This window comes from Simochromis diagramma, unplaced genomic scaffold, assembly GCF_900408965.1.
Source record: "Simochromis diagramma unplaced genomic scaffold, fSimDia1.1 OVJJ01000618.1, whole genome shotgun sequence".
Classification (NCBI taxonomy): domain Eukaryota; kingdom Metazoa; phylum Chordata; class Actinopteri; order Cichliformes; family Cichlidae; genus Simochromis; species Simochromis diagramma.
Genome location: NW_024387423.1, coordinates 7913300 through 7927361, shown reverse-complemented (window position 1 = coordinate 7927361; position 14062 = coordinate 7913300). Strand labels below are relative to the sequence as shown.

Genomic DNA, 14062 nt, shown 5'->3' with positions numbered 1-14062 from the left:
TTTTTAAGCTGCCGTAAAAAAAAACGTCTTTTATATATTTAAAATAAAACGAGGTTGTCGCCTCCTTTTGGCTATAAACAATAACAAGAATGCGTCAGAGTATAATGCAACAGTCATACATGAAGCGCGGTATAACTGGTTAAACACTTCAGGTTGTATTTACTTCGCTTTTTGTTATCCGTTAGTTATCACTGGCATTACGCAACCAAAATCAGTGTGTGGATCATTTTAAATGCACTTCATTGAATTAATGTGCCATAATAAAGTCACATGGTTGTTAGGAGACAAGTTATGAGCATCTGTGAAGGGATGAATGCCTAAAATGGGGTCACATTTTTAAAAATCCTGGATCCTCAATTTCCCATAATGCAATTATTTAATCTCTCCGGTCAACCTATTCTTAACAATGGTCGTTAAAAGTATTATCTATATATAAGATCAGATAAGTTTGTTTGAGTAGTCCCGCTGCAGTCGCTGATAACAACTTGTAAAACTTTCTAAACCTGATTGGCTTTCGAACAGTCAACCACAACTTGTAGTAGTGAAATACAGGAAGTGATAGTATTATGATGCTTTCTAATACAGAGTCTGCTGATACCCTGAAGTGCACAAATATAGCAGATTTCTGTGGACCTAGTCATTTTTAAATGATCAGCTTGGGGATAAAAAAAAAAAAAGAAGGCACACAACAACAGTTAGAGGAAACCCATTTAATTAAATATAAACATGAGAAGTAGTACAAAGTATTAGCTAATGCAAATATAGGTGCCTGTGGATTTCTATGAAAATAGAACCAATTTGTTTCTATTTACACATATGGAAGGACGGGAATAACTATTAAAAATGACATTGCTGTTCATGTGGACATGTCAACAGAAGTCTTCAATTTCTTGCTCCATCTCCTAATAAAACAAACACAAGGGAAGAACTACAGATTAGGAACATTAAAATACTAAAGCAAAAGTAGACATCTTTGAAAATAAAGTACAAAACAAAACTGATCAACAAAGTTCAATTGTGATAAAATACTCATAATCATACAGAGACCCATCGTTAAAGTTATCAGTTACACCAACTCAGAATATCTCCAGGAGCAAAGTTTACCAGTTTACCAACACTCCTCCAGTAATCACCTGTATTAGTGCAGTTTTGTTGTAGTCTCGTCTGTGTCTATAGATGCTCTGGCAGAGCAGAGCATACAGTTTCTCCAGCTTATACACCTCATAGCCTTCTGTTTTAGTTACCACCTGCTCCAACAGCACCTGAAAACACACAGGACAAAAAAAGGAATTGAATTACACATTTACAATATATATATATATATATATATATATATACACATATATATTTATATTTATTAGAGAGAGAGAGAGAGAGAGAGAGAGAGAGAGAAATCTGCAGTTGAGCAGTTTAGTTCTTTTTTTTTTCTCGTTGTCAGCACACACTACACAGATGGTATCCCACACCTTTAATTTGTCTTTGTCCACAACTACAGGAGGGGTTTCCTCATCCAAGATCTGCAGAGCTTTGTCCACATTGATCATCTGCTGCTGCAGCACAGCATTTTTCAGAGCCCGAGTCATTCGCCTCACGTTCCGCTCTGAGACACCAAACAGACATGCACACACAGGAAAACACACAAAATGTTTACACGATTGTAACAGATGATAGCCTGCTGGTATTTTCACTCTGAGGCCCAAGGACTGTGGTCTAGAAGCACTATACTAGTAATCTGCTTTCCCTGCTGGACATGACGTGTGCTTTTTTGCCCTTTCAGCAACATTTTCAACTAAACATCTGGTGTCACATTAAATGTGAGAAACCAGTCTTAGTGTGTTGACATCCAACCTGTGCCTGTGTCCTCCTCTCCTCTGGCAGCTGTGCAGGCATCTGTGGTTGAGGATTCTTCCACCTCCATTGGTTCAGCAGTGATGTTCTGCTCTGCCTCCTCTTCTGTAACTACCTTGATGTTTTCTTCCTGGCCTACACAGCGACTCGGCTCAGTCTGAGTTTTTGACAAGTTTAGAGTTTGAGCATCTACTGTGCGGGGATGCTGGTTATCTGCTTCAGCCTCAATGTAGCTGTGCTTGTTAGTGTTCACTGAAAGAGGTTTGTGGTTCTCTTCTACTTCCTGTCCTAACAGCTTGTTTTCCTCTAAGTGATGTGCAACAGCATCGTCCACCTTCTCTTGTTCATTCTGCGTCTCGCCGTGATTTTCCAGTTTTGCTTTTTCACATGAGTTGACCTCATCTTCAGGATCTGCTTTCTTCTCCACTCTCCCCTCCTCACTGCTTTGTATTTTCTCAGAAAGTCCAAAACCATCTATGTGAGTTTCTGCAGGTTCTGACTCTGAATCAGCTATTGTATGATCCTCCTCTGCTCCATCGCCCTCATCACGTTCTTCTCCTGCTTTCTCAACTTCATCCTCATCATCTCCATCCTCTTCCTCCTCATCAGACCCAAGCTGATCATCATTTTTGGACACGTGAGGAGAAATGGACTTCTTCTTTGCATAGTAGCCAGTGGACCATCGGCTCTTCCGACGTTTCTTCTTCTGGGCTGGGGGAAAAAAATGTTGTAATCCATAAACTGAGGGATTATTTGCAACTGGTTTATGTGTATGATTATTTGCTACTAATTTAAGTGTATGATCTTTACCTGTATTTTTGGGCGTTATAAAAACAGAGGAACATGGATTATTAGTAGCTGGAACTGTGGATCCATCCAGCTGCTGTGAGCTGCTGTCGGTGATCTTAGCCTCAGCAGGAGATTTGGACTGTTTGGGAAGGACGTGGTAGAAGGAGGGAGTAAATCGTGCAGTGGAACAACCTGAGGTAGTCAAAAATAGAAATATGTACACTTTTACTTGTTTAAAACTGCAAATGAACTGCTCCTTAAGGAAACCTGAGACAAACAGAGTTTGTTATATCACATTAAAACTAAAACATTTCAGATTACTCAAGGTTTTTTTTTATATTTTTTATAGCCATTATTGATTGACCCCAGATTGTTTAATTTATAACTGAGCTAAACCAAACAGTCTTTTTAATTCCATTGGACCAGGACAAATGTCAATAATCATGCACACACACATAGAGACACAAACTGACCTCTTGCTCTGCGTGATTCCTTGGTCTCCTCACAAAGCTTCTCAAAATCTTCATCCAGTTCATCTTTGATGATAGCATGGACTGTGTCTTTCAGTGCACATGCTCTGTGCCGTATCTGACGATCTGAGAAAAAACAAACATTTACACTCCAATCAGCCTATGTGTGAGCACTTTGTATTTCACTGATTCTTCTCTTATCCACGGTGTATGTGCATGTGTGTGTCTGTTGTCCACTGTGTGTACCTGAGGGATCCCTGTCTGGGTTGTATTCGAGGGCATTCTGCCAGATGAGATCCACGTCCTGAAGGAACTCTTTGACTGTTCCGTACTGATGGAGGTCTATCCTGGAGAGGACTGTTGACAGGTCCATAGGCTTCTTGATCACTTCAGCATAATCTGGAACCTGAAACACAGGACAGATGCTGAGTGAAGGAAAGAGATGAAACCAAACATTTCAGAGGATCTCAGAGGACAAAATCGGTTGATATGAGCACTGCAGTAAATTGCACATTAAACTTGTCATTTGTGGGGATAGGTTTGCTGCCCCCCAGTGGCAGTATCTAAATACATACTTTAGCTAGGCAAATCTTTAACCTTCAGTCATTGCTCCCCTCCTGAAATATTCTCTACTGTAGTAATCCAGTGCTGTCTAAGGCATTGTTGGAGTACAAGGTAATAATAATAGCACTACTACCTCCTCTAAATCCACTGGCTTTGTAAAAGCCTTGAAGCGCTTATCTTGGGACAGACGGTTGGTGACATCACGTAAAAAGAGGCGAAGCTCTCTGAGGGTGTCTTCCTCCTGCTCCTCCAATCTCTGAGTCTCCTCTTGTGTTAGCTGACGTGGAGCTGGTGGAGGGGCGACTGGCAGCACTTCCAATGCATGAAGCACTGAGACAAGTGAAGAGTTGACAGATTTAATTCAATTATGTTTTGCAAGAGACAAAATGTATATCTTGGAAGCATCTGCTTTTAGCTTCCATCTAGGATAAGATGAACATTACCGCACTGTGCGACCATATGAACAGATGTTGCACACTTAAACTACAAGACTGCTGCTTTGAGCCAATTTTAGTCATGAGCTGGGAGATATGTTAGTATGAATGTCTAGGCTTACCAGCTTTCTTTTTTGAGACAGGGGCCTTAGCAGCCTGGTTGAGGATTAGATCCTCAAAGAAGTCTCTTCTTTCCCTACTGGTGGGGACCTGAACTTGGAAAACCTCTCCGTACTCAAGCCGAAACAGCTCCTGTACCTGAGATGAAGAAGGTGAAAGGTGAGAATACCACAGATGAATGCAGCTCTAAATTTTAGCACCTTGTAAGAACATTTGACAAAGCAGATAATAACTGTTTATCCTCTGGCACATTTGCAACCCATGAAACAGAGCATTACTCATCTTTCCATACCTCAGTGCTGAGTTGGTCATAACGGAGGCTGCAGGTAGCGAGCAGAAGGATAGGAGAGAAGGCCGGGATGGAGCTCAAGAGACTCAGGAAAGTAGCTCTTAAAGCAGGGCCAACTGTTTCCCACCACTGGCCAATGTGAGGGATGTACAGGATACTGGGGGAGGTTCTCTTGGCTTCAACAAAAATCTGCAGAACATGTGACAAGAGCAGTAAATTCTAATGCAATTGCAAAATCTGGACTGAAATCTACAGACGTGGGTATGGACGTGTAACAGCCGTCAGTTCCCTGCCCCTCCTTCATTGTGACTAATCTATTCTGTGTGTTTTCCTTATGCTAAACGCTCCGCTTAAGCCTCGCCCAGGACTGGAGCATTAGTTTCTTCTGTCGTCTTCTCTTTTCTGCTCTCATGACCCTGAATGGACCAGTACCCCAGTCCCTGCTTCAATGATGCTGCACCATCAACCATACCTCCTGCTTAAAAGTGCAGCAAAGCAGGGTGGCTTATGATTGTGTGTGAGAAGCCTGCTGCCATGCATCACTGTAAAATAACAGCATCTTCTTTCATACACGCACTTGTCTGTAGTACATAATTATCCCCACTGCTCATGGTATAAGGAAGTGGAGCCCATGAACTACAGTTTTTCTGTGGCAGCCATTTTGGCCAGTGAGGTCCACTTAAAAGAACACACTGAATTTGACAAGGCTGCAGTGGCAAAGATTGCCTCCAGACCACCTCAAGTCAACATGTACCTCTACATTTTCTTTAAATGTAAATGATCCAAATGTAACCATAATATCACATATTTAATTTGGCTTTATAGCTCATGTACCTGAGCACATGTCTCTTCTGGTGCAGTTGCGCTGGCTCCAAACAGCACAGCCATGTCCAGTGTGTACACCGTGAACTTCTCCAGAGCGTGGAGCACAGCAGGAGCTAGGTGAGAGCTCTGGCCTGAACCTGGTCTGCCCTCCAGCAGCAACCGGGGACGGTAGGATGTGGGCTGGCTCAACACGCTCCTACACAGGACAGACAGAGATACTGAGATGGTGAAGTAATAGGAATGTTTCACTTCAGTAACATCTGGGTCTCAGGCATTCGAGATAGCTAACAGAGAGGCAATGTAGAGACACAAAGTGGTAGAAGTAGATGGCCATTTGATTTAAAATTGATTTCAAACAGTACTTGTCAAAAATACCACCTTATATTTGAGACTATGTGTCCTACCTGTGGAGGTTCAGGAGGCCGTTAGCAGCAGGTGTTTTGTGTTGGGAGGTCTGTCCAATGGGGCAGACCTCAGAGTCCTCTTCCTCACTGAACATCAGATCATCATCAGATACAGCAAAGGCCACATCTTGGATCACACAAACACAACAGGTAAATAATTACACCCTGAATTAAAGAAAATGAAAAAAGCTCTTTGTGTGTCACATCTTTTTATTGTTTCTCTCAGTCTTTGATTTCTTGAAAGAATTCCTATGATGAACATAACATGCGTGTAGCAACAGAGCAAGAATAACAAGGTAAAGCATGACCGCACCTTGTTCCCTCTTTCTCTTTAAGCCCATCTCAGCATGCGGAAACACTCTGCTGACTGTGAGGAGGATGCTCTGCAGGGCTGCATTCAGCAGTGGACGAATGGCAGGTACCAGAGCCTTAGCTGGTGACACTACCGCTCTAAAATAAATAAATAAATTATCACAATCATTATCAAAAGTACTTAACAGTATGTATGCAGCAACCAGGCTGCATAAGGACTGTGAAGACAGCATCAAAACTTTACCTCTGGGCAGCAGGTACCATCTTGGACATGGCAGACATAAAATCTTTGTTAGTGATGGAAATGGAGTTAACGTCAAGTACAAGTTTCTGTGATGAGGAGTAGATCTGTGGGTAGCGGCGCCGCAGTGCGCACAGGGCTGCCTCTGAAACGACCGCCTTGATGTCCGCTCCACAGTAACCTTAACAACAGAAAGTTTATTAATAAGCAAACTTTAACCTGTATGGCCAGAAAACTTCATGTGATCGCTTCCTACATGAATTCAGGATTGTTAGTGTCTCAGGTTTATTCCTTCCTTCTTCCTATCACATTTCAACTTACTTATACAGTATGGACAACTATAACTTAATGAAGCATGTATCTCTACGTGACATGTGCTCAACTTACCAACACATTTATCTGCCAGTTCCTCCAGAAAAGCCTCAGAGAGTGGAGGAGTCCACTGTCTGGTATGGATCTTTAGAATCTCCTTTCTTGCCTGCCATACAACATAAGATGCCAACAATTCATGTTCAGAACGAGCAATGCTGCTTTTTTTCTACTCATGCTAATGTGCAGCAGTATTGAAAACTACTAATATTTACAAAATACTACCAATATTTACTATATCGTATTGCTGAAACTACATTCCTCACCTCTCTGTCGGGAAGGCCAAACAGGAACTCTCTGTCAAAGCGTCCGGGTCTTCTCAGAGCTGGGTCGATGGAGTCCAGCCTGTTCGTAGCTCCAATCACAACCACTTCTCCTCTACTGTCCAATCCATCCATCAGAGCCAGGAGGGTCGACACAATGGAGCTACAGACACAAAGGGTTAGATTTAGTTTTCATTAGCAGTCTTCTCTGTAACAAAAAGGACACACAGTGACACAACAAGCCCTAAATATTAAGGCTCACTCTATCAAGGTACCTAACTGAGACAGTGTAAACTGGAAAAAACAAACAAACAAAATAAAGACTGTTCTGCTTCATTTTTCTGGTGCGTTTTAGGGCTCTACATTTAGGAACTGAAAGAAGCTTCTGTAACAATTTCCTAATGTAAATTATACTTTATTCCTAATAAAATATACAAGCAAATGTTTATTTTACAGAGTTGTTAAATTTGAGATAAAGTCAAGACTGCAAACAAGCCTGACCTGTGAATCTGGTCCTGACGGCTGGACCTGACTGGAGCCAAACCATCAATCTCATCAAAGAAAATGATGGAGGGACGCATCTGATATGCCTGGAAAGAACCCAGTAAGAACCCATTAACACCTGATACATGTACAGGTATTAAATTTTTAATTTTCAACATAAAGGCAGATGAGTTCAGTTTACCTGGTCAAACAGGAGACGTAACTGTCTCTCAGATTCTCCAACCCACTTGCTGAGGCAGTCAGCTCCTTTCCTCATGAAGAACGAAACCTTTTTGTCACCCTGACTGCACTCATTGGCTAAAGCTCTGGCTACAAGTGTTTTACCGGTGCCCGGAGGACCATAGAAGAGACAGCCCCTGAAAGACAAGAGAAAACCATAGCGATAGGGCTGTGCGATATGACCAAAATCTCATATCCCGATATAAGACATCTATCGTGCAAACATGTTTGTGTAATATACTGTATATCTTGCATACATAGTGTAGTGTACTTTATGTAGCCTCATTATTTGGGAAAATAAATTGAAAGAAATCTTCAAACTACATTAAAAATAATGTGCAACCGTGACTTTTTGACACACAACTTTCTCCTGTTCACAAACACACTGCTTACCTGGGTGGCTGTATCTTGAACCTCTCAAACACCTCTGGGTAAAGCAGCGGGAACACCACCATCTCCTTTAGAGCTGAAATGTGTCTGCTCAAACCTCCGATGCTGTCAAACCGCACCTGATCGCATTCACAACAGAGTTACATTAGGATTACATGTTTAATGTGCTTTCGTGTAACATGTTTTTTCATTGCATCTGTTAATCGGGCCATTCTCTGACGCAGCTCACCGTCCTGTCAATCTGCATGGGGTCCACATCAGCGAGGCTAGCTCCGATCTTCATCCTGTCTTTGTGGATCCCCAGCAGGTCTTCTTTCACAAGGTTCATAGGTAGACATCTACAGGACACACAAACAAAAACTGTAAATAGCACCAGCATTTTATTATTATAAAACACGACAATCAGGAGTTCTGGCATTCTCACTAATGAGTCACAAGGCTAACCACAAGTTTTTCTTTAAAATCATTTGTACAACCTTTTATGTGTCTTATTTCACATTGCAAAAAAACCAAAAAACAAAACAAAACAACAAAACAACACCTTGATACACCTGCTGCTCTCACCTATTGACTGACCGGCTCCTGTTCTTACTCCTCCGTCTCTGAAATTGCTCGTCGTCTGAGGAGGAGGACGTGGAGTCGCTGCTGTGGATGGCATGTCTCCTCCTGTGCACCAAAAGATGTGAACGCAGCTTATTGTAAACAAACAAGATGTATCAGCATGGAGGCAGGTTACTCTCACCAACAATGAGATTAGGATTAGAAGCCATCTGTAGACACACATAAACTGTGACAAACAAAAAACAATACACCACCATTGGTCATCATTCATTAGTAGAAATCATATTGAGGAAAAAACAAAGCAAAATATCTGATTTGTACAAGTGTAGCAAAAACAGGAGTGACTCATCCAACCACTTTAGATGACACCATCACCTGACGACACCTGAGCAACACACAGGGAGAGCTTCACTTGCGGAAAACTTAAAAGGCTTGTGAGGCCAAACCAATTGCACAACATTCAAACATTTTTAAAGTGACAGAAGTTTCAGATTAGATTTGCAGAAATGAAAACAAGTGCACCCAAAAATAGCTGTCAAATGTAATACAAAGTAATACAAAAATAAACTAAAATAGAAAGCTAGGGCATTTGCTCTGTAACGAGCAACAGGGGAACATAAAACTAATTAATGAATAATCAAGTTAAGTTTTTTCATTATCTACATTTTTCCACATGGTCAAGACTGATATTTAACTTATGATTATTCACTGATGAGCTCGGATTTTTTACAGCAGCCTAAAAGAAATGCTCTAAAGTGCATAACGTTTGAATGAAGATTGGTTCATCATCTCTTTACTCGCCACAGTATTTACTATTAACAGCAGAGTGAAACTCAAATGCACCAACAGCAATTACCAACAACCGCAGAGCTAACAAGGAGAGACTCTATTAAAGACAAACTACAAACACTGTAAACACTGACAAAGATGAGCAGTGAGGGTCTTACCTCTCAGAACTACTCCTGATGGTAGGACGGGGAAAAAAAGAGGAAGAAAAGAGGATGGATTTGACATGCAGTGATTATGCTAGCAACTAGTAGAAACAGTGTTATGGCAATAGCTGTCAAAGAATCTGTTTGAAATCAAGCTTTTGCCAAACATTTTTGAGTATGTCTGAGATGAGGATCTAAACAGGTATGTGACTGTTTAAAAAAGTTCATAGATAACCTGAGAAAAGTGGACAATGCGCTAAAATAATCCTGTCTGATTTAGTAATAAACATCTGTCACATGTACAAATTTAAGAAAAACAAAACATAACAACATGAGGTGTTACTCCTGCATATGCTGTATGTACAGGGTAATGTTCGGTAGCCGAGCTGTGACACTAACCTGCTGGTTCTCCTCCTGTTGTAGGGGCTCCTCGGGGCTGTGGAGCTGAATCTGAACCTGCGCCTGGTAGATGAGGGGTGGTCCTTGAAGTACATGCTGCGCTTCCTGGTCTCTCTCGGTTCTACAAAAGAAAAGAAAGCATCCTTCAACAGTGCAAAATGACAAGACAAAAACAATTCAAGCAATTATTCTAGTTAATCATGATGATGATCCACAGCTCTGAATGGACAGCATACCATCTAGTGGGGCCTGATAGCGGACCACGGTCTTTCGCTGTCTTAAATCATAGCGTCTTTGGTTTTCTTCTTCCTCATCTTCAGCATCCTCATCATCTTCTTCTTCCTCCTCGTCATCTTCTCCATCTTCCTCCTCCTCTTCATCATCATCATTATCATCCTCATCCCCTCCTGTGAATTCAATGAAAATGTAAAACAAAAATGAAACACCACATGACACTGCTGCTGTCCAAACCTCACTATATGTTGAGGTTGATGTTGAGATTAATCCTCCCCTGAAGAAGATAAACTCGGACCAGCATGCCTTCAACTAGAAACGTTCCTGGTGACTAATAAACGTGAAAAAAAAATTAACTAACCGACTAGCCTAAAACTAACAAGCCCTTAGATATCAAGTTTTATTTGAGGAGCCTTTAATGGAAAATCTCAAAGCTGCCTAAACAAAAAAACGAGACAGCAGTTTGTATCCACAAAATAGCCAACAATAATAGCCCTAACAAAAATTTCAGGTCTTGATTAACAGAGTGATGGCATTTTTTTTAATACAGTGACTGCAGCTCCATCTGGTGGCAAATGGCTGCATAATATTCAGGACACAAACCCTGCATTGGGTATCAATTCAAATGTTTACAATTAGATTAAACGACTGGTACCTCTGGTACTAAACAGTGACAGTAGCAAGTTGTGCACATTCCCACTGCACACAGTATTCCTAAACTGTGTTCCTAACATTACTAGACTTTAACCATCTCACCTTGGTTCTCTTTCTCAGTTTCTTTAGTCTTCACATTGTTCCTCAGAGACCTTCTCATTCTGCCACTTGTGTACACACTCAGCTGCTCAGAGGAAACAGAAACAAACACTCATCAGTTCGACAGCTCAAAGATGGCTTCACACCGTCAGCTACTAGCTACCCACTCTCCATAAAAACACTACATTACAGAGCACCATGCAGAACTGTGAAGTTTCCTGTGTGGATTATCACCTCTTCCTTAGCGTCTCTATCCCGGTCTCGGTTCCCCAGCCTGCGTCTCATCTTCTGCATGTCGTCCATCTTCTGGAGAACAGCTTCAGCAGTGCTGAGGGACAAAGGAAGAATGGGACATTCATGTCTTATCTAATCCCTCATCAGCCCGCAGTGTATGGAACCGTGTTTGTTAAATACTACTAGAGATGACAGTTTTGCTGAGTGAATGCTGCTGAACTCACTTAGTAATTAGGCGGTCATACAGCACAGACTGGTTGCGGGAACCCAGTTTGTATCTGGTGATTCGAGAGCTGCGACGCACTGAGCGATGATCCTCGTCTTCCTCCTCTTCTTCCTCCACTTCTGGGCTTCGTAGGTTAAAGCGGCTCCTCTTGGGAGTGGATGAGCCTTCCACTTCATCCGGAACATCTGGGATGCAAAACATAAGCTCTCTCAAGTTAGATGTATAGAGACTAATATAAAAATATATAAGTTACTCTACACATGGTACCTGCTTGCTGCTTGCCATTCGATGCCTTTCCATCTCTCTGCAGCCTGGAAGATTTCCTGACAAATGATGACAAAATAATAATTTTCTTGTGTTATATTGCTGCATTTCATATACATTAAGCACTGATGGAAATCCACTGAGAACTAGATTTTGCATACAGCTGGTGAACTTGGATGGCAAAAATATTACAGTTTAAATTGGGCATTGATTCAGCTAGCTTACGAAAATATAAAAATCTCATTTTTATACCCATCAGTCATTTTAGTGAATGGCAGGTATTACACATTTAACACACAACCTTCAAATCTGCAAGTAGAGGCACCAGAGAGCTTGTTAAACAACACGACTAAAAAAATAATCAGTTAACAATGTGAGTGGTGTTGCATTACCTGGTACAGCAGCCTCCAACTTTGTCCTCATCAGCAGGGGAGCTGTTCTTGGGTCGCGAGTCCGCAAATGAGACCTCAAATTTAACCTTTTGCCCTCTGGTCCTCAGAGAGTGGTGGAGACCACTGTCCTCCCCCTGTTTCATATCAGCATGTGAGTGACACACAGTGCTGTTATAGTTTACAGAATATGTAGTCGGGAGTTAAAAGCTGCCTGTCCAATGAGTTAGGAAGTCAATCTCATGCTCAGATTAAGTGCAGTTAATGATTAACATTAGAGTGAAAAACTGATGTGCAGAGAGTGCACATCTACTAATCAGTTATCACCTGTGTACTGAAAGGACTGATTTATATATCATTAATTTACATAATTTATCTAGGTCACTTAAATTCCTTCACAGTATCTTATATTTGAGATCACTCTTTAAAACGTGCTCACACACACACAAACACTAACATGTCTAACTCCAACTATGTTATGAGCTATAGGTAATTAATTAATTCAAAGCAAATATAGCAAACCGAAGCTCTGACATGAATGCAAAGAGGACTGCTGGGTGGAAGTGATGGTCATATGACTGAACAGCTATAAACTTGCTTTCCTGTGCATTAAACACGATAGTATCTTGGTTTGCTCTAGTAACTAAACCACTATTTGCTCCTCTAGTGCTGCGGCTGACCTCGGTTCCTGCAACTATTTATTTTCCATCAAGCAGATTTAAAAAGTACTTTTGTTATAAAGTAACAGACGGGTCTAAGATAAAGGTTAATGAAGAATTACTGAATGGACAGAAGCCTTATAATCTTTCTACTAACAATACAAACACGCACACGTAACTAACAGTGAGTTTAATTATGTGATATCATACGATGTTGTTATATGATTATGATGCTTAACGGCAAATCAATAAGATGATTTAGTTAAGAAGTCATTTAGACTGCGATAATAAATGATTGTCACGCATGAATAAAAAATAATGTGACTATGCTTTTAACTCTTTCGATACATCATGATAGGTAACAAAGCGTCAGTAACTTAGTAATGCAGCGGAGAGGATAGTTTTTAGCCAACTTAGCATGGTAGCTAAACTAGCACAGCAAAGTTGCATTCATAGCAGACTTATCCAACCAACAAACGGTTACTACTTATCTGACCAGCTGTTTCAGTGTGTGTTCTCACATTCGCAGTGTTGTTTTCAGGGCTGCTAAAACTGTCATACGGGGCCCGGGAAGATCGGCTGAGCCGGGCGGACTTTCTCTGCGACGCGGGAAGCAGTGAGAGAAACTCGGAGCTCGTATCCAACTCAATCGTCCTCGTCGGTGTTGTCGCTACCGGCTCGGCTCCGACACTGCCGCTGCTGCGTAGTACCACCATCTTGGCTCTTAAACAACCTTATAATAACATGAACGACGAGCAATAAACCGTCAATCTACATTAAAATGACTGGCGGTTCCGTAACCGCCGACACATTACATAAAACGGTATATCCACCAGCTGACTCACACGAGCTCCTTACTAAAGCCTTGATTTCTGGCGCCATAAACGTCATCAGAGGTTATGAGGTAAGCGGCAACGGCCTGCCGCTCGCAAAAATAGACCTCCTAGCTAAATGCAAAGCGGAGTAATAAGATGAACTTTACACGGGTAGTGAAATTAACTGTTAAAGTAGATTTATTTTCATCATGTCGATATTACGGCGGGTTTGAATGGTCGCTGTAGCCACTCTTGGAACAGTCGCAGTATTCGTAAAAACATTAGGAAGCGGAGGGACACACTACAATTTGAAAAAAAGGTGTTCCGGCTCATGTTAGAGCGCGCTCTGCTGTGAAGTACGCGCTCATTTAAGTCCGCAGATATTCAAACGGCTCATTCGCAGTTTGAACATAAAAACATTGCGATAAGGCTGCCATTTCACAACAAAAGCACATACATTAAACACACGGAGTCATCACAAACTCATCGGCTTTTATTTGAATAAGTGACAGATATCAGAAGAGAAAAAAATACAAACTTTGGAACTGTTTGTAG

The 14062-nt window shown here is 41.4% G+C and overlaps 1 protein-coding gene and 1 non-coding gene across 3 annotated transcripts; both read right to left on the bottom strand.

The window, feature by feature from the left end:
- Positions 1 to 695: 695 nt before the first annotated feature.
- On the bottom strand, positions 696 to 13863 carry LOC120722358 (ATPase family AAA domain-containing protein 2-like). 2 transcript variants are annotated; one of them, XM_040013346.1, is made up of 30 exons: positions 13214 to 13863; positions 12037 to 12170; positions 11648 to 11703; positions 11379 to 11565; positions 11155 to 11248; positions 10924 to 11005; positions 10170 to 10340; positions 9934 to 10054; positions 9550 to 9564; positions 8606 to 8707; positions 8271 to 8379; positions 8045 to 8160; positions 7614 to 7788; positions 7430 to 7518; positions 6932 to 7091; positions 6684 to 6774; positions 6300 to 6477; positions 6057 to 6193; positions 5744 to 5870; positions 5349 to 5535; positions 4518 to 4703; positions 4228 to 4363; positions 3805 to 4001; positions 3354 to 3513; positions 3111 to 3233; positions 2659 to 2829; positions 1849 to 2559; positions 1467 to 1600; positions 1134 to 1262; positions 696 to 902 (listed from the first exon to the last, which is right to left on the bottom strand). In XM_040013346.1, exons 1-30 carry the CDS (start codon positions 13406 to 13408, stop codon positions 870 to 872), a joined length of 4506 nt encoding a protein of 1501 aa, XP_039869280.1. In that variant the 5' UTR covers positions 13409 to 13863; the 3' UTR covers positions 696 to 869. The 2 variants fall into 2 exon arrangements, with proteins under 2 accessions (XP_039869280.1, XP_039869281.1); XM_040013347.1 differs by lacking the exon at positions 9550 to 9564.
- On the bottom strand, positions 5090 to 5226 carry LOC120722390. The gene has a single exon (XR_005693416.1). It is a non-coding gene; the product is annotated as a small nucleolar RNA SNORA5 (small nucleolar RNA).
- Positions 13864 to 14062: the final 199 nt, after the last annotated feature.

Coding starts and splice junctions, on each gene's coding strand:
- LOC120722358 (XM_040013346.1), bottom strand. CDS start 13,408: ATGGTGGTACTACGCAGCAGCGGCAGTGTCGGAGCCGAGCCGGTAGCG. Junction 8,380..8,605: donor AGGAGCCGGTCAGTCAATAG/GTGAGAGCAGCA, acceptor TGTGTCCTGTAG/ATGTCTACCTATGAACCTTG. Junction 7,789..8,044: donor TTCAAGATACAGCCACCCAG/GTAAGCAGTGTG, acceptor CTTGTCTTTCAG/GGGCTGTCTCTTCTATGGTC.